Source organism: Dermacentor albipictus, chromosome 5 (genome assembly GCF_038994185.2).
Source record: "Dermacentor albipictus isolate Rhodes 1998 colony chromosome 5, USDA_Dalb.pri_finalv2, whole genome shotgun sequence".
NCBI classification, from domain to species: Eukaryota; Metazoa; Arthropoda; class Arachnida; order Ixodida; family Ixodidae; genus Dermacentor; species Dermacentor albipictus.
In genome coordinates, this window is record NC_091825.1 from 116017321 (window position 1) to 116041287 (window position 23967).

At 46.0% G+C, this 23967-nt stretch overlaps 1 protein-coding gene across 4 annotated transcripts in view; it reads right to left on the minus strand.

The window, feature by feature from the left end:
- The window catches only part of lin-28 (protein lin-28 homolog), a 227686-nt gene extending 205162 nt beyond the window's left edge, over positions 1 to 22524 (minus strand). Inside the window, exon 1 of one of the 4 annotated variants that reach the window (XM_065449334.2) lies at positions 22404 to 22524. Coding sequence is in view for 2 of the 4 variants with exons in the window: in XM_065449331.1 (XP_065305403.1) it covers positions 7785 to 7938 (154 nt within the window). In the remaining 2 variants the exon portion in view is untranslated. Of the gene's footprint in view, positions 1 to 7784; positions 8047 to 22403 lie in introns of those variants that run through there. The other 3 variants (XM_065449335.2, XM_065449331.1, XM_065449333.2) reach the window with 3 other exon arrangements.
- Between the last annotated feature and the right edge of the window lie 1443 nt (positions 22525 to 23967).

Here is a 23967-nt window from a genome sequence, read left to right on the forward strand (position 1 = left end):
GAAGATGCAGTTCCAGTGACGTGAGGACGACTTGACGACAAGACGGAGATGGACGGTCGCGCACAGGAAACCCAGTTTGGAGGTTTTTAAACAGAGAGATAAACGATGGGAAAGGCACGGAGGTTAACCGAATAGATTTTTACCGGAGCTTTTAACTGGTTTGTCACACTGAAGGAGGTAAATTTGCGGAATGCGTTTTGACACTTAGACGGCGGAACGACTGAAAAAAGAAAAGTACTAGGTTTAAGCATCCGCGCACGCTCAGCGACCAATCGCCATTTTGTCCATTGCACGTTATAGCTCGGGTTACTCCGCGAGAGTTCCATTCGTCGTCAATTTCACAAGGACTCCCATCGCAGCTATACCCTATAGTCTGGAAGCGAGACTCAAAGACTCTTCGTGGAAACTCCGAGGAATCTCGCAGATAAGCTTTCACGAAGAGAGCAAAAAAAAAAAAAAAAAAGAAAAGAAGACTCTCGTGCATGAGGCAAATCTGGTCCTTCTCGTTATTGGCTTCTTGCTTTCTTTTGTTCGGTATATTTCCGGCACTATCGCGCTCGGCCGGCGGAGTATCTATATGTGTGTGTGTGTGCGTGCGTGTTTGTGTCCTCCTTCGCATAGAGTCCTCCCCTCTGGGAAATGATTGGAATGGGCACCACCCCTCACCCCCCAACATTGCTCGTTCTAAGCCTCCGTAGCGCGCTCACAGCGACGACCGACAACACCATCGCGTAAAAGCCATCGATGCGAGACTGCGCAAGCTGCAATCACTCGAGATCGCCCTTTCTTTAAATGCGCGCGCCTGCGCATGCTTCTATATGCACGGCCGCGGAGACGGGCGCGCTGGGGGCGGGGAGGTGGGGGAGAGCGTCCATTTTCATTTCGCCTCCGGCTTATACACTCGTTACGTTCTTTGGGGGCCGAGTGAACGTCGAAGTGTCTCTGGTGCATTTCGGAGAAGGGATAAAAGACGGAGTCAGGAGTCCCGAATGGGTAAATGCTATATAATATATACGTCCTCTCGTGGAAGCGAAGGGTATATATATTCTTACCCCCGTCGGCTTCGCGATGGTAAAGCGGCGGCCTGCCGTGTTGTACTCTGTATAGTGAATCAGAATCAGAGTTTATTATTAGAAGTTGGGTCACATTACAAGTATTTCGTATGCAGAAGGAGGTCCCATAGTCAAAGACTGTATCGGGACCTCCTGTACATGAACAGTTATTAAAGTTAACATCGCAAAGCACCAGTAGCATATAATAAGGAAGTAATAGTCTTATAGTTCAGCTCGGTGTCTGCGCGTGCGTAGTAGAAGCCGGACTTCGCGACGCTGAAGTGCGTCGGGTTTATTTGGTGCGGTCTGGAAACAGCGACGACGCTTGTTATATCCGAATTTCCAATGGAAAAACCGCCGCACTGTCAATACGCGGCTGTATGCTCTCGAAAGTATGTACTATCGATCGCGAAGGCAAACCAATTCAATTTATCGATAACGCATAGCGCGCATCCATTTCGTCTAACGTATAATGGCTATAACCTCGTGACAGACGAAGAAACGGCATAATCGAGTCGCAATGTCGATAGTGCATACGGCAGTAGTTCGCAGTAACGGGAGAGGCTAAACGAGATAGTGAAAGTTATGATATACAAAGTTACTAGAGCTTGCCCAGCGACAAACAGCTGTTAAAGAGAACATCCACAAAAATTCTGCCTGAATTCTGTGGGTGAAGCATCGAGTCGTTTCATTAGTGGAAGTATATTTCCACGTTATAACATTATAACGTTTTCAAGCGCAGTGGAGGCCCTTAACGGGAGGCCACTGACCATGCGCAGTATTCACAAAGCTTTTCGTTCACAAGCGCTGTTTGTGTTAGGACGCCCGTTTTCGCTAATCGTGTACCCTATATCGCATTTTTTTTCTCTGGCATTTGTTCTTGCTGAAAACTGTCCGTAAAAGCAGCTGACGTCATACAACGGTGATGGTGGTCATACTAATACCCACCGGAAAGCTCTGTCGATTCGGCTCCTAGTGGTCTCTCAAACATACGCGCTTTCTCACCGGTAGCACGGTATTGTAAACGTTGTTCGTGCACGTTATACGAACAGCTCGACTGGTCTGGCTGTTCGCCATACCGAATGTTCCAGTATACGAAAGAGATAATTCATTCGCGCCGACGTTTGCTGGAACCTAGCGGTACACTAATTTGCGCTCTACTACTGTAGCAATCATAAGACCTGTAGATTGCTAAAGAACATACAATTGGCCTCGCTGACCGTAAAAACAACGAAATCATTGTCGAGCATTAAAGCCACTCAGAAATGAAACCGCATGCCTATATAGATACTTGCCTTTACCGTTCTTAAACAACAATTTGTTGTTGTTTTTTTTTTTGCTAGGCGAAGAGCAGGTGCTAATTAATACTGACAATTGCACTTTGCATTACCTGATGCTTTACGAACTTTATGATAAGTATTCTTGAAAGCAAATTCATACGCTCGCGTGCAGACTCCGAACACTGTCGGGTCACCCTCGGCACTTGCGCCAGCCAACCGTCGGTGCCATCTACTTTCTTCGTTACTTCGCTATAGCGCGAGGGTGAGGGATGGTTTTTACGGTATAGCGGTTCAACCACCATTCCCATGGTGTGTTCACGCTACAAGTGGATAATGGCTTAAACTTCGTCTTTCGCGGACTTAGAACGGCTTTGCGGGTTTGACCGGTTTCGATAACATCGAATACAGCACTGTATACATGCGGCGCGATACGCTGCCTGCCTCGCGGACACAGGCTTTCAACATTGTGTTGGAAATAAACTGAAGAAGTGAAGGAAGGAAGGAAAACGAGAGGCGAAAGGCAGAGAGGTTAACCAGATTAAGTGTCCGGTTGACTTAGCATAGCATATTCGCGAGCATTATTTCATGTCTAATCTCGGACGGCCACCGTCCAACGATGAAAATAAGTAAATAAGCAAACAACTTTAGTGAGGAACACATCTTTGATTGCTGTACCACGACACGCTCGCACGAGCGTGCACGGGCATTGTTTTAGAACGGTTAATTTTTCTTGGGGGAGGGAGGGGGGTAAAATTATTATTCGAAAGTTGACACTCAAGAGGGGGACCACAATGAGCGAAATATTTTTGTGTGTATCAGCGCCGTAAAATTTAATTAAAATTGATAAAGGTTTAATAGCATAATGCTTTTCTGTAGTTTGCAGCCGTTACCGCTTTACATTGAAGATTTAACGAAGCAGGAGCCTCTGTCAGGCCTCGATGCCTTTTGCTCCTGTCAACATACAGAAAAACACAGGTCTTTCTTTCTTTCATTCTTCCTTCCTTTCTTTCTTTCTTCCTTTATTTATTTATTTATTTATTTATTTACTTAAGAAAAGTTCTCGCGACCACGACCGAGCTTTTTATCGCGTCGAGGACCAAGCAAAAGCCGTACTTTCGAGCGTTCACACAAGTCTGTCGTATGCCGCGGAAGTACGCATTCAAATCCTGCGTTGCTATGCGTATTGCTTGCTAACCATCGTTGCGATGCAAGGGCTATGGACTGCGGCGGTGCGCCATGCTGTATCGCAATAAAGAGGCCATCAAGTCATCAGGGCTCACTTTGAAGCCAGAAAAGTGCCGCTTCGCTTACGATGAGCTTCAGTTCCTAGGCCACGTCATCAGCAAGTCTGGAGTCCGCCCCGACCCGCAGTAGACAGCTGCCATCACTTCGCTATAGTGCGAGGGTGAGGGGCAGGTTTTACGGTATAGCTGCTCAACTACCTTGGGGAATGGCGTGTGCACACTACGTGGATAATTTGGCTTAAGCTTCCTCTTTCGAGGGTTTCAAGAGACTCCGCGAGTTCGCAAACTGACCCGTTTCTGTAACACAGACTGCAGCACTATACGTGCGACGGCGATACGCTGTGATTGCGTTCATGCCCGCCTGATCGCGGGCTTTCATTACCTTGGCGTATGTGAAAAAAAGAAACACGATTCTTTCGAAATTTATCCAACAAGTAGTAAATAAATACAAAGCGCAACACCTGAGGAGACGAAACTGTCTGAAGCCATCAAGCACGAAGAATAGGCACGTTCGCGTGCAACCCATTATTCCCGCGGTATTTGAACAAAAGGAGCGGCAACTGTTTCGCCCTAGCAATTTTAGTGGGAAACTGCGGCGCGCGGCAAGGTGGGTGCTCGGTCTCACACATGCTATATATATATATATATATATATATATATATATATATATATATATATATATATATATATATATATATATATATATATATCTGTGTGTGTGCGTGCGTGCGTGTGTGTGCGTGTGTGTGTGTGTGCGTGTGTGTGTGTGTGTGTGTGTGTGTGTGTGCGTGTGTGTGTGTGTGTGTGTGTGTGTGTGTGTGTGTGTGTGTGTGTGTGTGTGTGTGTGTGTGTGTGTGTGTGTGTGTGTGTGTGTGTGTGTGTGTGTGTGTGTGTACTTGTTGTTGTTGTTGTTGTTGCCGCAGGCTTATAACTGTGATCCCCGCAGTGATAGCGGTGGCGGACAAGGTTTTACGTTTCACTGCCGGGTATGGTGAAGGCGAAGAAGCTTAGAGTGAGGAGGTTGTCATACGGCGACGACAAACGACGCAGTGTAAGTGAAGACGGAACACGACTGACCCAATTAAAAAGTTGTTTAAACGGCTGCTGCAGTGAATGCTTCATTTATTATTATTTTTTCAACTTCTGAAATGTATGACCCCTTCAGATAGCTGTGTACCGCTGATGAACGCTCCTGAAATGTGCACGCGAGCCGAGAGTCGTTGACATGTATATAAATTATTTCGATTATAGTTTACGATAACTTATTTATTTAGACAATTATCGAGTAACGAATGGGTTTTTCTTTGGCCCGGCGCCGAAAAATAAAATATCCGAAATAGCACCCGTCTCTGACAGGCGCTTTAAGATTTTTCCAATGATGGTAACTAATTATAATCGTGTGATACCTGTGCGACCAACGCTATATATACGCGTACACGTCCATCGAAGTTGAGATTGCATTTGCAGATTACTTTAAGCGTTGCACTGCGCCCCAGTTACGGAACTGTGAGACGCCTGCGCTCAAGGATAGCGATGGTCGTAAGATCCTGCTTTGAGCGAAAAGCAATCAAACAAAGAATTTTGGGGGGACATGCGCGTATTCTGCGCGACATGTAGAAAACAGGAAAGGTGGAATACTGCGCATCGGACATGGAGGCGCACTTTTCCAAAAACGGAAGCAGTAACCATATCGCCCAAACCACATGAAAGCGAAAAAAGAAAAGAAAAACGGCGAATAATTACAACATAGTTAACAGTTGCAACCGCGCATAGGCACGACGTTTACAACGCAAATACGGTGACAATGAAGAAGTGGATGCAAGATATCCAGGGCCCTTATTTAAGAAAACAGCTCTTACGCTAAGACTCTTCTTAAGAGAAGGGTGCCAGCGAATCGTCATGCAGGACATATTGTGACTCTGGGTGGCCCGGCCAACGTCTCGTAGCACTTAGTAAGGAAAACGTTTCATGAATCGTGCCCAAGGTATTTTTGAATCGAGAGAGTATTCAAACGATATTGCAACTCGAGAACACCTGAAAGCTAATGTAACATTCACTGAATTCTGATTATTTTATTTACAGAACCGCTCAACGAAACTCAAGAGAAAGAAAGTTTCGAGCGTTCAGCTTATTTCCTCGCTCTCACATTTGTTTCTCTTCTTTTTTTTCGCGTGCGTGTGGGTGCTGTGGCCTATGACATCCTCTTATGCATTGCAACATACACCATGTCCACTTTCTTTATTTTTTTAATGTGAGTTTGCAAAATGTGAACCTAAAATGATTGAGCACGTGGATTTCCCGTTTGGAGATCTGCCCGACAAGCTCGCAATGGCCGCGCGAGATGCACACCCGAGTCATTACGCCGATTGGGGTGTGCCAAGAGTCTTCGACCGAGGAAGTCGTGTACTTGAAACGCTACTCACGTTTAAGTTCGTGAGCGCCGGGTTCGCCTTTTCAGACTAGGATTTCTAATGAAAAAACGAGTAGGCGTGCAGACACGGACACAAGAGAGGAGAAGTGGACAACACGAACATTTGTGTTGCGCATTTTGTGTGTCCCTTCTTCGTTCGACGTCCTTTCTGTCTTTGTGCGCGCAAAAGCCTAATAAGAACCACGCACAACCAACTCGCCCATAACGTAACGCTTTTGAACGCGTTTACCCGTTTTGCATTATGAATCCTTACCAATCAGCTCAGCTTTCTGTCGTTCTAGGATTTCTACTCACGGGAGGGAGCTCGACAACAGATAAAATCAAAATGCCGACGTTTCACACCGACTACACCAAGTCTTCGCGCACATATATGCGCGCAAAACCTCCGACACGTAAGTTGCACACGACAACGATTGCGCATATCCTTTGTTACAACGCCAGCGTCGCCAGAATGTGCGACGGACGCGAGCTGAATGTCAATCGACTATAGTATACACTTCTATCTCGGCCCTCGATTCAGTGCGACAACAAAGCTTGCGAGGGAACAATCGGCACGTGACAGTCAACTGCTGCCGAAATCAACGCGTTAAAACGCGCACTGTGAAGCTATAGCAACAAAATTTAAATTAAATTATTGGGTTTTACGTTCCAAAACAACCTTCTGATTATGAGACACGCCGTAGTGGGGGAGTCCGGGAATTTTGACCACATGGGGGTTCTTAACGTGCACCTAAATCTAAGTACACGGGTGTTTTCGCATTTCGCTCCCATCGAAATGCGGCCGCCGTGGCCGGGATGCGATCACGCGACGACCTCGTGCTCAGCAGCCTAACACCATAGCCACTGAGCAACCACGGCGGGTAGCAACAAAATGCCGCACTGTGAAAACGCGCACTGTGGTGGTGGTGGTGAATTGTAGCAACAAACGGGTTTAGCCTGGCGAACAAGGCCGGCAATTGCTCCGCCCGAGCGTCTCGCACAATACCGCTGAAGGGTTTCGCCATATGTCCATCAACCCAGTCTCTCTTAAGAATTAAGAATTAAAATGCCGCGTTAAAACGCGCACTGTGAAGCTATAGCAACAAAATCCTGCACTGTGAAACTACAGCAACAAGTGAGCGAGCGTCCGCGCGGCCAGCCACCGCTTCAATATTGGCGCCGAGTCCACGGAGACGCGGCGAAGCGCGCAATACGAACGGGGACACAGTTTAACGTAGCATCGGTTCGGCTTGCCTGGTTTGCGTACGCATGCCGAAAGGTGTCGCGCTGAGTGTGACGCGAAAGAAAGACGACAGCTGAGAACGAATTGAGACGCGTCACGAGGAGACACGGCGCGGGAAAGGATCCGCCGGTGCCTTCGAGAAACGCACATGGCGCCGAGCGTCTTCCGTACTGCGCGACATCGACAACTCTGAAGCGCGTCGCGGTCCTAATCTAATCCGGAACAGCCTAATCAGGAACAGGAATGGAATACACGAGCGAGCTGGAACTAAATAGGGGGCTCATTTTTCTATACGACACGTAAGTATACAACTCACCCCGCGTGTCAGTTTATGTTGGCACCTCGTTTAAAGAAAGTTTCATCTTGTGTCCCGTTTCTTTCGTGATCCCGTATCGGAGCATGCCGACTATAACCCTTCAATCGAATGAGAGCGTCCGTGTCGACCCTACTTAATGCTTGTATCCGTATTTCTTGCTCTGTAAAACACGAACCTATTCTCGGCTTTGCAAAAAAAGAGAGAAAAAGAAACTTGGAAGTGCATCGTCGTGTACGTACTGATGATGACGCTTCGGCGGTGTGCCGTGAGGACCTCCCAGCAAGCCGCCGCGGCTGCAGAAGGCGGCGGGGGCGGCGACGGCAGAGGAGCCAGGCGCAGGGACACGAGACTCGGACCGACGGCGTGACACGACGCGGCCAGGGCAGCGGTCATCGTGGCGGTGGACGCGGCGGTGGCCACTGGGTGGTGCTAGGGTCGACGGCGCGCGGCGGACTGACCGGCCTCCGGCAGCCGATCCGCGGCTCGCTCGCCCGACGCCACCCCCCACCCCCTCGCCGACGCGTGGCGGAGCCGTCGGGGGAGGGCGCCATCTTGTCGCCGGAAGAGCGATGACCGGATGTGACGTTCCAGTGCCCTCCTCTTTCCTCTCGCTTCCAGCGGGTGCTGACCACGGGTCGGAGCGTGGTGCTGGCGACTGCTGGTGGACAGCGGGGAAACTAGGCTGCGCGTTACGGGAACCGCGGCGACAACCGAGGGGGCGCAACGTGACCGATGCCCGAGAAGTTTGGGGATAGCTTTGAAAACGAGAGGGTTTGTCGACGGTCCAATGGAAAAAGCGAACCTAGTATACCGTTTGGGCTTCCGGTAGAACGTTCTTCTTTTCATTCCGCATGACGTAGACTCCTTTGAGTGTTCTACAGCCGTAGAGAACTCTTGAGGAAACGTCTGAATTTAGTGTCGGCTTAGTTGGTTTCGATGAGATTGTATTCAACGGCCTGAATCAAGAACTTGAATTCGTTCAAAATGTATACGCAAAAAAGCTGATTGCTCATTCGGTCGTGCGGTGATCCACTCGTTCCATGGGCAGGAAGCGAAGGACTGATGGTGCAGTGGGTGACTTTTAGTCGTGCGGTGTGTTTACAATACGGACAAGTAGGATTTCTAGGTAATTTGGCCGTTTGGTTCTTTGTCGGCCAGTTACACGCGGGAAGAGCTTTGCTACGATCAGGTCAAACGTCATTTGCTCGTTCACAGTGGCTCCAAGGTAAACTGCAAGCAAGCAATCTGGATACACAGATCTGAATGTCACATTAGATGCAACATATCTTGTTCTTCTTTTTCTAAACCTGTGCTTCTGTTTTGTCAGCACTATTTGCCTTCCAAGCCATTCTATGCTATTACAGAGCTTTAGAGTTACATAATTTCCAGGAGACCATTAAGTTGTTATGACAGCCGTATTCTACTGCGAGTAAAATTTCAGTATGATCCATTGTTCATTTACGCGCGCTGTATTGTGTTCCGTGTTGCTCAGTGCATACACGCCTAACATCCGTAAGAAAAGCGAAGATTTATGCCAAGAAAGCTCAAGATGTTGAAACTTCAGCTATCCTCTCTTGCATATGCGATTCCCTAAAAAAAAATGGAAGTTAGACAGCTTTACAAAAAGTCTACAGTTGCTCTTAAATGAAGCCACTGGGTTGTCTGTAGACAGCGAGCGGACTTACATCTTTGCACTTTTTGCTGACTGTTGTCTACTTGCGTTCTATTAAAAAAAGAAAACAGACCCCTCGAAAATCTACGAATAGATCAGAGGAAACGCGTTCGTGGCAATCTTTTCGCCTGTGGAGAGCTTTGTGTGGGCAAAAGGAAGTCTATTTTTCGAAGTGAATCACCCGCGAACCCAAGGAAAGTATCTAGGCGTTCAACATGCTCTTCAAATGTATCGGCATGACTACCGGAAAGTTCCAGAGCCCGTTCTTTATACACTAATTTGAAAACGAATCCCGTTGCATCTTGCGCAGACTCAAATAGGAGAGAAGATATTAGTCTTCGTAAGTATTCGTCAGGAATGCGAAATATGTGCTATGCGAACTTAAGCAGACGATCGTACTCCACTCGACGCTGTGACATAGCAGCTATCGCGTTCTTGTACCTTCTTGCACAAGGTAGCAGGTTCGATTCTGATCCGTATTCTGAGCCATATTCTGAGGGACAAGGGATGCAGAAAAAAACGCTCGCGTACTGAAATTACAGCGCCCGTGAGAGAACCGGACAAGGTAAGAATTATCCCGCAAGCCCCGCATCAAAGCGTCCCCCGTAGCTCAAAACAGGTGCAGCCTCAATAAAGCCTTATCCACTGCTATGGTTATTCAGAACCGAACTCTGAAACCACATGCTTGCGAAAATTTCGCCATCGTAAAAGAACTTTAAGTACGCCGGAGAGTACCCGTAAGTTTGAGGATCAGCAAGAGAGAGAGAAAGAAAAGAATAGAGAGAAATGCAGGGATGTTAACCAGGGGCCGAATTCACGAAGCCTTTTTGTTGGTAAGAGTTGTGTGTCGTTGGCCAATGGCAAATTGCTTTGCATCTGTTCTTACGAATAGTTCTAGCCGTATAGCCATACCTTAAGAACATCGTAGTGAAATACGAGAACCAGATGAAATTATCCGGTTCACTGGCCTGAACTAGGCGAGGGAAAAGGCATAACATAAAATGTAAAGGAAGGCGGAGTACAGCGACAAACGCAGCACATTGCCTTCAGCGCAGGAAATCAGTTTAGTGAAGGCTGAAAATATTGGTAAGACATACAGTAGTCCACATGCTAGAAAATGCCATCACCATACGTCGCAGCAAATGTTAAAATAGGTGGCTGAGATGATAAGGACCCTTGTAGAGAGAAGAGACAATAGTTATAAAGTTAAGAAGGCAACGACAGCTGACTATGGTAAAATAAATGTCGACGTAAAAAGAGGTACCAAGGCAGCTATGTAGAGAATTTGAACAGCAAGAAATTTAGTAAATAATGAATGATAAAGTGATGCAAAGAGAAATCACAGAAAATTAGCGGATTAAATCATTCAAAATTCACGCACAATAACGGGAACAACCGAAGAGCAAACGCAAAACTTGCCCATCACCTGGAATTTCGAAGCCAAAACCAACGATCCACAAGAAATGCAACATGCAGAACATCCGTAAAAACAATGCTGTTGTTTCTTCTCTTTTTTTATTATTATTATATTGCTATCTTTCTTTTTTGAACAGGTGCTCCAGTTTTTTGCATCTCCCAAGTGAAAATTCTCAATTTTAGGTGGCGTAGGCATTGCCTATACGGGCGATCGCTGAAATACTTTCATCCACTGAAAGTTAACAATTCGCGAAAACGAAATTATGAAATTTTTCGCACTGCTAATTGGTACAATCTAGCCTCGCCTTTTCCACGCACCTCATCTGAAGACCTGTGAATATTTTTAAGTAAAAAAGAAACGAACAGGGTAAATTTTCTGAGAATAATTTCTGGATTTTTGACGGGTCACCTCCGTTTAAACGCCACGTAAATTTCACATCGAACGTGACCCTGAACGTTTAGCCCTTAAAACCACTTTAAGCGCGACTTTATAATGAGGTCTTAAATGTTAACTCAAGTTTTGTTCTAGCCGCGAATCACGTACACAAGGCCTAGTAGATTCGGCCGTGCTTGATTGATTGGTTGATTTCTTTGAATTTTCTTGCAAATTCTGGCAACTACATTTGGGGGTTGCTGGCTCCGCACAAGCAATAAATCTGTCACGAAATATTGAATAAAGGTTATTATTATGAGAAGATATTGTACCAGCATCGACGCCGCAATATGAAAGCATTCAGACTATAAAGCAGTTTACACTGCCAGATGCCCGAAACACTGCAACACGTACTGTGCGACTGCCCAGCATATATGCTGGAGCGAAGGACGTTAGACAGTTTCCTAGCCAGCGTTGGCAGACAACTACTGTCGGAGGAAGCTATCCTCGGCCCATGGCCTGACACTGCAATTTCAATGCGTGCAACAAAAGTACTGTTGAAGTTCCTGCAGGACACCAAGCTCGACGAGCGGCTCTAGCGAGGCAACTGTCTCATGTACATAAGCACTCACCACTTCTCTTATCATCATCATCCATCCCAGTACTATCGCTCCCCTTCCCTCTTCCCCAGTACAGAGTAGCAGACTATAGCGCACTAGCTCAGGTCAACCTCTCTGTCTTTCCTATCAATAAATTCTATTCATATTCATAAAGCAGTTCTCGGGGGAAAAAAACTTGCACGGAAAGTCAAATACTCAAAAAAAGAACCAGCATCAAAATGTCAGGTTCTGCCCCTACTACAATTAGAGATTGTCAGCAAGCAGCAACATAGTAGTTCAAGAGTCAGTGAGGGAAAGAAAAAGGAACTGACAAGTCCGAGGCAAAAAATACGGAGGTCATCGCCTCACCCATCTTCAATCCAGAAAGATACGCGTGCGCTAGCGTCTTTGGTAAAATCACGTACCCGTTCTACTGTGCACGTGATCTCTCTCTCTCTCTCTCTCTCTCTCTCCTTTTGCTTTTCCAGCCTTTCTTTAGATCCCTCAATTCCTTTTCTTTCGTACAGGGTAGCCAACCGGACACCCGCCTGGTTAACCTAAGCTTCCTGTTCTTCCTTGTTCCTCCTATCTCTATTTCTCCCTCAGAACGCATTGTTTCTGCCTCAGCCTACAGTAATATGGTGATCCTCTACCTCGCATTTGCTGCGTTTTGCCGGACGGAAATGATGACCCTACACGTCAAAACTCTTTACTGAACACCACTCCGCATTACGTTTGGAGCGGGTGTAGTTCGGTGTGCCAGCACCGTTGCCTTGCAGTTGCCGCGATTGATCACGAGATGGAGCTAGTCGCCAAAGAAACACCCTCTTTTGCGCCACCGAGAAGGAATACGGAGTCTTCATTTATTTAACGCCGCTTTGTCTATATCAGGCCAGCCTATAACTTGTGCTGTGTAATAAACTGGCAATGCTGTGATTCCGTAAGTAGTTATCTGGAAGCAAACTACATTCAAACTGAACATCAATTCATCATTCGATTGTACGCGTCTTGTTCCCGTCCAGTAAACAATAGCTTCTGCCGGAGTATGAGGACGAGGCATTTACGACGAAGGTAAATGTACAAAAAAATATATTCATCACGCCTCCACGGTCTCTTCTTTTACTGTTCACCCTAAACCAATAAGAACTGGCGATGTTTTTTTTTTTTCGAATAAAAGACAGAAATACAGTAAGTGCCGGAGAACGAGAGAGGCCTTCTTTGGTCAAAGTTGGTGATGCTTGCTGGCCATGCGCCTAGATATGTTACTTCATATGACGACGGTTACATGAGGTGACGCCTTTATAGATGCACATGGAAAAGCATGCAACATACACAACACCGGACAGGCCGCCATTGGAATATGAACCTGGAAACGTTTAACGCTAGAACGTTATCTAGTGAGGCGAGTCTAGCGGTGCTATTGGAGGAATTAGAGGGCAGTAAGTGGGATGTAATAGGGCTCAGTGAAGTTAGTAGGCCAAAAAAGCATACACAGTGCTAAAAAGCGGGCACGTCCTGTGCTACCGGGGCTTAGCGGAGAGAAGAGAACTAGGAGTCGGATTCCTGATTAATAAGAATATAGCTGGTAATATACAGGAATTCCATAGCATTAACGAGAGGGTGGCAGGTCTTGTTGGGAAACTTAATAAGAGGTACAAAATGAAGATTGTACAGGTCTACGCCCCTACATCCAGTCATGATGACCAGGAAGTCGAAAGCTTCTATGAAGACGTGGAATCGGCGATGGGTAGAGTGAAAACTAAATACACTATACTAATCGGCGACTTTAATGCCAAGGTAGGTAAGAAGCAGGCTGGAGACAAGGCAGTGGGGGAATATGGCATAGGCACTAGGAATAGCAGGGGAGAGTTATTAGTAGAGTTTGCGGAGCAGAATAATATGAGGATAATAAATACCTTCTTCCGCAAGCGGGATAGCCGAAAGTGGACGTGGAGGAGCCCGAACGGCGAGACTAGAAATGAAATAGACTTCATACTCTGCGCTAACCCTGGCATCATAGAAGATGTGGACGTGCTCGGCAAGGTGCGCTGCAGTGACCACAGGATGGTAAGAACTCGAATTAGCCTAGACCTGAGGAGGGAACGGAAGAAACTCGTGCATAAGAAGCCGATTAATGAGTTAGCGGTAAGAGGGAAAATAGAGGAATTCCAGATCAAGCTACAAAACAGGTATTCGGCTTTAACTCAGGAAGAGGACCTTAGTGTTGAAGCAATGAACGACAATCTTGTGGGCATCATTAAGGAGTGTGCAATGGAAGTCGGTGGTAACTCCGTTAGACAGGATACCAGCAAACTATCGCAGGAGACGAAAGATCTGATCAAGAAACGCCAATGAATGAAAGCATCTAACCCTACAGCTAGAATAGAACTGGCGGAACTTTCGAAGTTAATCAACAAGCGTAAGACAGCTGACATAAGGAAGTATAATATGGATAGATAGACACCCAGACGTGTCCAGCACCTTTGGCGAGGTCGGACGCTGCCAGAGAACTTCGCCTACTTGCACGCAAAACGTCACAAGACCTCTGCAATTCAAGTGCCTTCAATTGCCGATTCCATAAACTGGACCCCACGCTACGGCTACAACTGCCTTTCCCGCGGCGAAACAACCTTGCTGTGCCGCTTGTTGTTGGGGGTGGCGTTCACGAACGCTTACTCCTACCGTATGGGAATGGTCGAGAGCCCGGTGTGCTACTCCTGTGGGTGCGAGGAAGCCATCGAGCACCTATTGTGTACCTGCCCTCGCTACGATGTAAAACGCCTCTCTCTGCGGGCAACTTAAAACCGACTGGACTCAAGACCGTTCTCTGAGTCAAAGATACAGCGACCGTGGCCACACCCGTCACTGGCACGAAAAGCGATTCATGCACTAGTACAATACTTGAAGTGCACGGGCTTAAGAGACCGTTTATGGTGTCCCTGCGCATCCTCCCATACGCATTCAGTGCTTACTCTCTCCCATTTTCCCTCTTTCTATTCCTCTTTCCCCCACCCCCAGTGTAAGGTAACAAACCGGGTGCTCGTCAACTAAAAATCATATCTACGAAGTAAGTATTTCACGGCGCGCTAATTAATATGCTTGTGCGGTTTCCTGAAAACGAGTTTATGCATGTGTTCTACAAGTTCAAGCACGTAACACGCACGCCTACACATTGAATCCCCCCAAACATCCCAGACACGAAATACACAGGAACAATAACTGCGAAAATATTTTCGTTTGAGACACAGTTAGTTTGGTGCCCTCCTTTCACTGTTATTTGTATTGAATTGTATGCATCCCGCTTGTTTTATTTGTGTATATTACGTTTTACTGTGCTTTTTACACGTTTTCATTATATTTCCACACAAGGCCCTAAGACACGGATAGCTGATGATTATAGTTTCTTTTTTTCGAGAGACCGAATGCAGGCTATTTGGCGAACACCATTTGGTCTGCCTTTCTAAACGGGCACATGGCTGCTTAATATTTGTTAAAGCACGAGTCTGTCAACGAGAGGCAATCGGCTTGACAATGTTGAGTACGATTTCATGAAGAAATAATTTTGGAAGCGTTAAGAAGTAGTACGCAACAATTATTTACAGGGGGAAACAAAAGTAAAGGATACTTTTTTTTTCGATTCCCCATGAGTTTAATTAACGTGTTCGCAAATGAATACTTGAACTGTGAGCGAGTGATTTATTCTGACGACATTAGAAACTTTGGCGACTTCCCCACAAGCAATAGAATACCCAATGAGTAAAGGGTCAAACCATGAGGTAATATAAAAAAAATAAAAGAACGAGCGAACAATAAAGCGCTCTTCGTAAACATGCTTAACAACAACAAGTCAATATAGAAAAGAAAACAGCATACAAATGAATCTATAGCCCAAACACAATGCTACGACATAACCATAACACATATGAATGTACAAAGTGTTTACACAGACATACAATTTTTGTCGCCTTCAGTGAAGCACGTTATGAACGCTTTCCGAGGTAATCGCTGTAATGACGCGTAAATCCAGGAATCAAGCAACTTTTTCATGCTGAAGCGACGATTATCAATGGTCATCAACGTTGTCTTCAAAGCACAACTTTGCCAATCGAACCTGAGACCGACTTAATAACGTGCTCTACGTTCTACCCTGAATGGCCGCACGTGCAAGAAAGCATAGCTCCACGAAGTATACAGGTACGATAGGAAAACCTATCTGTATATGAGAACTTCTAAGTCGATACCATGAATGAGAGCGTCTATATCAGGCACCAGCAGCGATAGGAAACTGTGGATGGGCGAATACTCCATATATGGTAAGGTTCACAGAATTAGCGTCAAAACGATAAAGCTGTGCCCCAGACTCGCATAATTGCTTTGTTCTAACGTTACCGCCAGCCCTCGTGAACTGACTTAGTGTTACAGGAGCTGAATGACATGCTTCTCTATAGCCATTTTCGAACTGTTCGACAGTGGAGCTAAGAAGATCGACGCCTAATCCCGGAGCCGACGCTCCAACAATGCAGACTTGTTTTCGTCAATGTTAGCTAGTCGCTATTAATTAACATTCCACGCAGTCACCGCACGTGCACACACGCAACCCTTATTACGCACCGCCTGTTATGCATTGTACGTCTCGCTGTATGTACTGCATCGTAGTGACGTAACCAAACAGCCAAACAGGGGACAAATTCATAACGATTCTCTTTCGTTGGTGCTTGTTGCCAGTGACCGACCACAATTGGTAATTATACGCCGAACACCACGGTTGACCTGTAGCTGCTCCTACGAAAAGTACTAACTTGAGAGTTTTTTCTATATATTAGTTCGGATCCGGAGCCCTTATTCACAAAAAGTTATCACGCTAGAAACGTTCTTAAGAACCGATTTCAGCCAATCCTGACACTGACCGCATTGTAAACGAAGGCGACTGGTCAATGGCAAAGAGAACTTGCGCAGCAAAAATCTTTTTGGATTTGGCACCAGGTGCACATAGATGCGAAACAGTAACGATAACGTACGCCCAATGAATTCACTGCCGCTTTGCTATTCCATGTGCGTCTGCCAAAAATCCGCAACGCTGCTTGTTCAGCGCTCAGGGTGTAATAATATCCGTTTCTATAATAAAGGTATTCCGTTATTGCACCTAAGAAGGCAAATTCTTGTATACATGTTAGCACCGGAAAGGCGAACGTGACGCATTGCTATCTGGCATCAAGGTTTCTACTCTAAAGCAAACAGAAATAAAAAACAAATTCTGGGATTTGTTTGTTTCTTTAAGGAAACACACAAAATCAGGGTAGTTCGTTACAATCTGGGCTCACAGAAAATGTTTTTACGCTGGAACATTTCCCAATAGTTGATGCCAATCAGTCGTGAGGTTGCTTATGAATTATTAGCGAAAGTGGCCAGCCAATAACGCAGTTCTAAAGAACAAAAGTGTATCAACTAGGCCCCTGGGCCCACATTCACGAAAATACCTTACACTGGAATTGTTCGCAAGAACGAATTCCAGCCAGTCCTGATGGTAAAAGCTTTGTGAATTCCTCTCAGGAGCCGATACAGTGTACGGTTATCTATTTGGCTTTGCGTGCATTGTCGGCATGACTATCGTAATTACGGAAGACTGGTCATAGTGGACAAATGAAGCAGGCGACTACTTTTCGAAAGTCAGTGCATTCATCTTCTTTTCTCGAAAATACCATGAGGCGAGCACTTCGGTAACTGCTGATACCCTCTTAAAATATGTTTAAATCTAAATGCAACATTCGAGGCCCCACAATTGCGGTTCGATAGAATGGTAACCGTCAAAGAGACCATTTGACTCAGGCGTCTGCATCTAGGAACAATCGCTTAAACAATGAATATATTAAACAAGTATACCGGGAGGAGGACGCTCTTTGTTTTCGTGCGTACGAAAGTAGCCTTGACCAAGACTCTGCGTTGACTAAGCAAAATATTATAAAATTTAAGCAGAACATAAGTTCTGTTGAAATATGCCAAGTGGAAAAAGTTTTACAAGAAAGAACGCTTTTAATGACCTGAAAGTTGCTGATCGGCAAGGAGAAAAATAAATCGAATTCTCAGCAACTCGTACGAATTTTCTTTGTAGTGTTGTGTTACTTACAGTTGGATACTACAGCTTTATCTTTCGAGAAAGTAGTCCATATCGCTGAAGATAGGCATTCTTCACGAAGAACATTATCTTTTCGCACTTGAAGTGCAAATTTCTTGCAATTAAAATGCGAAAACTATAAAAAAACAAGTTGACACAGCACCAGTGGCACGGGGAGAAACATTTATGCTTTAAAAGGCGTCGAACGAAACGTTCCACAAGTATGCTCACAAAAATATTGTCTTCGAGAAATGATCATTTGAAGTAGGGTCCTAAGATAAGAGCAGGTTTGACCATCTGTAATTAGGGGGAACATCTACTCCTGCCGTGTTAGTGAGCCGTGGCAAAGTCGAGACTTTTGTACGCTATGTCATACAGGGTAGTGTGCACCCCTCTATAACATGCGCACTATTGAAAATGCGGCACCAGAAGAGTTTCGTTTTAAGAGTTCGCAAAGGTGCAAGCGTAACGAAAAAGCAAAAGCCCTGAATTCACAAGAGTCCGCGCACTGGGCACCTCCTATATCTTCCTGGCCAAATTGAACCTGAACCATCCTCGGCCACTTGAACAACACTGCCTTAATACTATGTGCGATATGTTTCATTCGTCCAGTCCGCACTCACCTGCAGTGATTATGCTGGTAGCATTATGCGTTACATTGCATCTGCTCGTCCCGCTATTTCTTGGGATATTGTAAGCCAATCAAAGAGAGTCCATATACAGCACCAGGGATAAGTGCTCTAAAGAGAAAAAAATGTGTTCAGTTTTCCCTTATTATACTCTCTAACAATATTATATGCATATCAGTGCCGTGATCTAACGAGTCTGATCTACAGGGGTCATGGTGCATAAAACGTTCGGCAGTTTAATGTGACGTCATACCACCATTACTTATGTATAACAAGAATCTACAACGCATAAATGTATGTGTGGTCACCATATCAAATTGCTATACAGTTTACAAGAACCGCTGTGGTATAATGTGCTTACTCAGTGAGCATTCTGTGTGTGCGGCTGGCCATTTCTGACATTTGACACGAACGACACGAGACATCCTGTGCATAAACAAGGACACTGGCTTTGATCCTTTTCAATATTCTAGCATAAACGACAACAAAAAAATGTGCTCTAACTTGAAGTCTTATGCATGCAGCTCCAATATCAATGACTTGTCCATCTTGTTACCGCTGGTTCTTCAGAACATAGATAACACTTCGTCTGAGACAACTGTATAATCAGAAACTGCGAAAAATGCCAGTGAAGTTTATTTATAATGCGATAAGTGGACGCTGCTATCCACAAAGTCTAGCGTTGTGTTCTTTGCGGTTCTCGCTGTCGTTCGACGTTTTTTTTTTCTGTGCTAGTTAATAACGTCTCAAGTTCGGAGTAAGACCGTTAGGAACACTTTTTAAATATTTTTTTAACGAGCTACATGAGAGATTGTCACATTGTCAACGTACATGAAGATGTGTGCATGTTCACGCGCTACTTAACCAAACAGCAGGTTTTCCATGTTCAAAAGATAGAGCTTCGCAATAAGAACTTTTTTGAAGAGGTATTGTGTCGCTAATCCTTTCTTGAGACTCGGGAGCCTACACATGCTTTAAACCAGTCACATCTTCTTCGCTGTGTTAGACAGTTTAAAGTGACGTCATACCACCGTTACTTGTATATAACAAGGATCTATAACGCATAATACAACGCACAAAGAAACTAGAAGGCCTTGCGGCTGAAAGGTACACAGGGTGTCTGTTTTGATCTGTAGGCTACCGCGTTAAAATATGCACTCAAGAAAATACGCTCCTTGAGACGTATTTCTCGAAGGCATGATGGCTCGTGACGACGATACCTCGAAGTACTGGATCCCACGAGCAATACACTAAAAAAAATGTCCCGTGCAAACAACTGCCCCAGCTGTGGCTATATTTAAATTAACTCAAGTCTCAAGTAGGTGTGCCAGCGTGGGTGCGGCTTCTCGCCTCCTCTTCAAGAGAGATAAGAAAACATGTCGCTGGAGAGCAGACAAAGCAAGAAAATGTCCTTTTCTTTTTTTAACTTCTTCAAACTTAAAATAGTATACCGGTCCACAACAACGCAAAGTACAGCTCTCTCTCATCGAGCGATGCTCGCTGCAATAAACACTCGTCATGCGTGTATGAGCAGTCAAGTCGCTTGTTACAACACATCAGAAATGACGCAGGTAGATTAATCACTTTGATATACTTCTGTTTAGAGTTCATGTCTTTGGCTACCCCATTGGCGTTACCACATCCCGAATTTCCTTTCTAACGGGCACGCACTAAAACAGATTTAGCCTGGCTCTGCTTCTTGTAATTTTACAGAAATCCCGGTGTTTGCCCTCGTGCTAATAAACGTTCTTTCTCATTTCTGTGCACACTTTGCACGAAATTGCGCCCCATTTGTGGACTCAATGTCTGTTTGGACAGTGGAACATTGGAGACACATCCCACTCTGAAGCGCGACGTGGTACTTACGTTCGTAAGCGCACACTACATTTAAATACCTTAGTTGTGTGTTGCAATGAATGCATAACTAAGGTCTTCAAATTGGACACTCAGTCATCTAACCGCACATCTTATGCCCGTTTCACAGATTTCTCGTCATTTCTTTTCTTTCTTGAAAACGATTCGCAAGCGTACGTTTCACTGGCTTCGTAAAACATGTATGAGTAGTTGCAGACATATAATGTGCTATGAAAACTCCTCTTCCCTTATCCCTGACTATCTGCGCTGTTCAATATGTCGATGTTTCAACCAACCAGCCCTTCAGGATAGCGGCATTACTTATGCACATCGCAACGCATTTTTTCATTTATTTCGCAGCACAAGATTTGTTCTTCTGTGCAGCCTGTAACGTACTAAGCAGGTGTGTGTATATGTATGAAAATAACGTTATGCAAAATTTTCTTAAGTATGAGGTAAACAAACATGATCGCCGGAGAAGTTCTTCTGAGTCAAGCGTTCTTTTTTTTTTTAAGAATTGCAAGAAGTTTTTTGGGCACATATAGTTATGAGTAGCATAATTACGGAAATCTTTTTAAATCAGGTTATATACTGTAGCTCGCATCACTATATTTGATCACTTCGTGATAACTGAAATACAAAACGATCTCTCAAAAAAAAGAAAGAAAAAAAAGGAAGAAAGCACTCGTATTTCACGATGCGTGCCTAATGACATTTTGAACATTAATCGTGTACTAATAGAAATACCGCATGTCCATCACGAATTTAACTATGCACATTAAACTTTAATCGTTGAATATCAACAGTATCAAAATCTGATAATCGACGGGATCTCCAAAGCCTTCAAAATGCAAGCGCTAGAACCCGCAAGGGTACTCTACCTCATCACATCAGTGCAAAAGGAGGAGCACACAAGAGTCGCACGGACCTCTTCCGGCTCGCTCCCATGAAAGACAGAGAACAACGCTAAATAAGCTTGCTCAATTAAACATCGAAACACTTGCAGTGCCATTATTATACCGCTACATGTCATTATCTTTCATGAAGCATAAATTATGTTCAATTTGGTGTTTTGCTATAATAAATTCGAATTAGCAAACGACGTCGAAAGCAACCTACAGCTGTTGCATTCAGTGCACGACAGCCGAAGGCTACCGATAATTCATAAACAGGAATATCACAATGCGACTAGTTACTCACATATATTAAATGTAAATTGTGCCGCTTTTTTAATGTATAGACTAGAACCATGGTAATTTTATGGCATTCGGTCAACATCGACCGCAAATTCTGCAATTTTATTATGTGGTGCACGCTTTCGCTATCTCACAGTAATAATAATAATAATGCTTAATGGGTAATTTGTAGCAAAATTAGTAGTAGTTCAAAAACAATGCTGGAGCTACTACTGTCGCTGCCTGCACCTGAAACGCTTCGTTTAAGCATCAGTTTCTAAATTCAAGCTGGGGTTGCAGCCGCAAATTCTTGACATTATAACGTCCACCACGCTTATGATGCATAACTTTAAATAATATTAAGAGAAAAACGTAAGGTCATTAGCTACAAGCACTGCAGGGTACTGAAATATAAGGGGCGTTGCATAAAATATAAATGAAATTGAGATACCTGCATAAGTCTGTCATTTCCCGATTCCATCGATTTGTGTTTGTTTTGTATTTGGCGCTCTTTCTTGTAACAGATCCGGCACAGCTAGGTGTTTGACGCAAACAGCACATCACGTACATATACACGCAAGACGCCAAGGTCACATTGCCGTTATTCTGGAATGACATGCTTCGTACACGCAGCGATGCATCACAGAGTGCAATCTTTCGACGCTATGTCACGACAGCGCTTTGCGATTGCGCAATTTATTTGGAATCGCACAAACGCTAAAAGCGTTGCGCACAAATTGTCAAGCTGTGAATTCTCGAAGGAAACGAGACGACGTATCGGCGCCATCGCATGCTCTTCGGGAAAGATCAAAACAAAACAAAACAAAATGAAAACAAAGATGCCCAGTCACGTGGCTGGCGTGAGGCGTGAGACAATCGACGATAGCGCTTCCCGGATAGCGTTCCGTTTCTCCGGAAGGCCTCCCCGATAGGCGAGGAAAACGGCCGTACGAAACGGCGCGCCGTTTCAGGGACGCCAAATCCTTTCTCTCCCCCCCCCCCCCCCCCCCCGTTCGCGGCGTCCTTACCTCCTTTGTCCTGCTGACTCATGGCTGTGCCGTCCTGTGCGGGCCTTCGGTGGCCGAACCCGCAATCGCCGTTGGTATTCCGCGGTTCGGCCGGACGCTCGCTCGTTCGCCTCGCTGTCTACAGGTCTTGCGCCTCTCTGACTTCGGAGGCCCGACGCCGCACGCTTCCTCTCCTTTCCTTGCTTTCTTTATTCCTTCCTTCATTTGTTTTTCTCTCTCTCTTGTTCTTTCTTTCTTTCTGTCTTTCTTTCGTTTTCACCTCGCCGGCGCCTGACCCGGCGGGCCCGCGGCGCGCGGGTGAGCGAGCGAGAGGCCGACGCGTGGCCGCGCGCGCGCGGCGCGTTCTCGTCCTCCCCCTCGCGCTCCCCGCCTCAACTTCGTTCCCCCCACCGCGCCGCGCCGCTCCCGCTTCCATTTTTTTCATTGGCTACCGGCGCCCGCGCGGCGCCAGCCATTGGCCGAGATGGCCGCCGGCGCCATAACGCTATTGGTAGCACGTTAACGGCACGCGCGGCACGCGCCCTTCGCGCGTTGCTCCGCGTCGCGTCGCCGCGCGCGCGCGTGCACGTTTTGAAAGAAAGAGAGAGCGAGGGAGGACGAAGCAGCAGCCGGCGTCGGAGACGCTTCTCCATTTTGTTTGTTTCTTTGTTTGTTTGTTTGCGCCGACTGCGGCGTTAGCGGAGGATGGCGAAGCAAGCGCGCTTCGGGTCGTCTGCGCTCTGCAGCCGCAAGGCGTCGTTGTCGTCGCCGTCATGGCGGTAGTTCGCGGGCGAGCGGGGCGGGCGGTCTCTCCTCGCGTAAAACTGCGAGCACGGCGACGCGATGAAAAAGCGCCCGCTAGCCTCCTCCGGGGAAGGAAGCCGCCATATTTGAAGGCGTGGAACCGATCGGTGCGTCGCTTCTCTCACTCACTCTTCTGTTTCTCTCTTTCTCGCGCGCTTTATTCCTGGCTGCGCTCCCTGCTGCCATCCGTCTCGCCACGTCCACTCTCTCTCTCGCCTTCGGATAGACGCCGAGGTGCGCGTATTGTTCGGTGTGCACTTGCTGGCGGCGGCGACGTCGACTTGGAGGGGTATCGCGCGCTCTTTGTTGTTGGCGGCCCCGTGAGCGCCATTGTGCCGATAAACGGGACCGATCGCGCGGGAACGCCCCAGAGATCGTTAGAGGAAAGATTAAAGGCCCCGGTTTAACGCCTACAGCTGTCTCAGTGCGGTGCCCGTCGGTTGTCTTTTTGCTGGAGATTGCGATGGAATCCACGGGGCGACGAGATGATTGGTTATTTTTCGAATGCTAAGCGTTGAAAATATTTAGTTCATAAATGTGGCACGAAATGCGGACAGTAGAACTACTCATGTGAGGGAGGAAGGGCAGGTGACGGGGAAACGGCGATATACCGAAAGACATAAATTTATTTGTGTTTACATCTTTCTTTTGATTTACAGCTCAGTACGGGGTATACATGGTGGGTTATCTTCTAACACCGATGCTCACCCCGACTTCATTCTTCTTTTGTTTTGAAGGGAATTTGCTTCATACGAGAGTTCACCGACATTGTTCGGTAGCT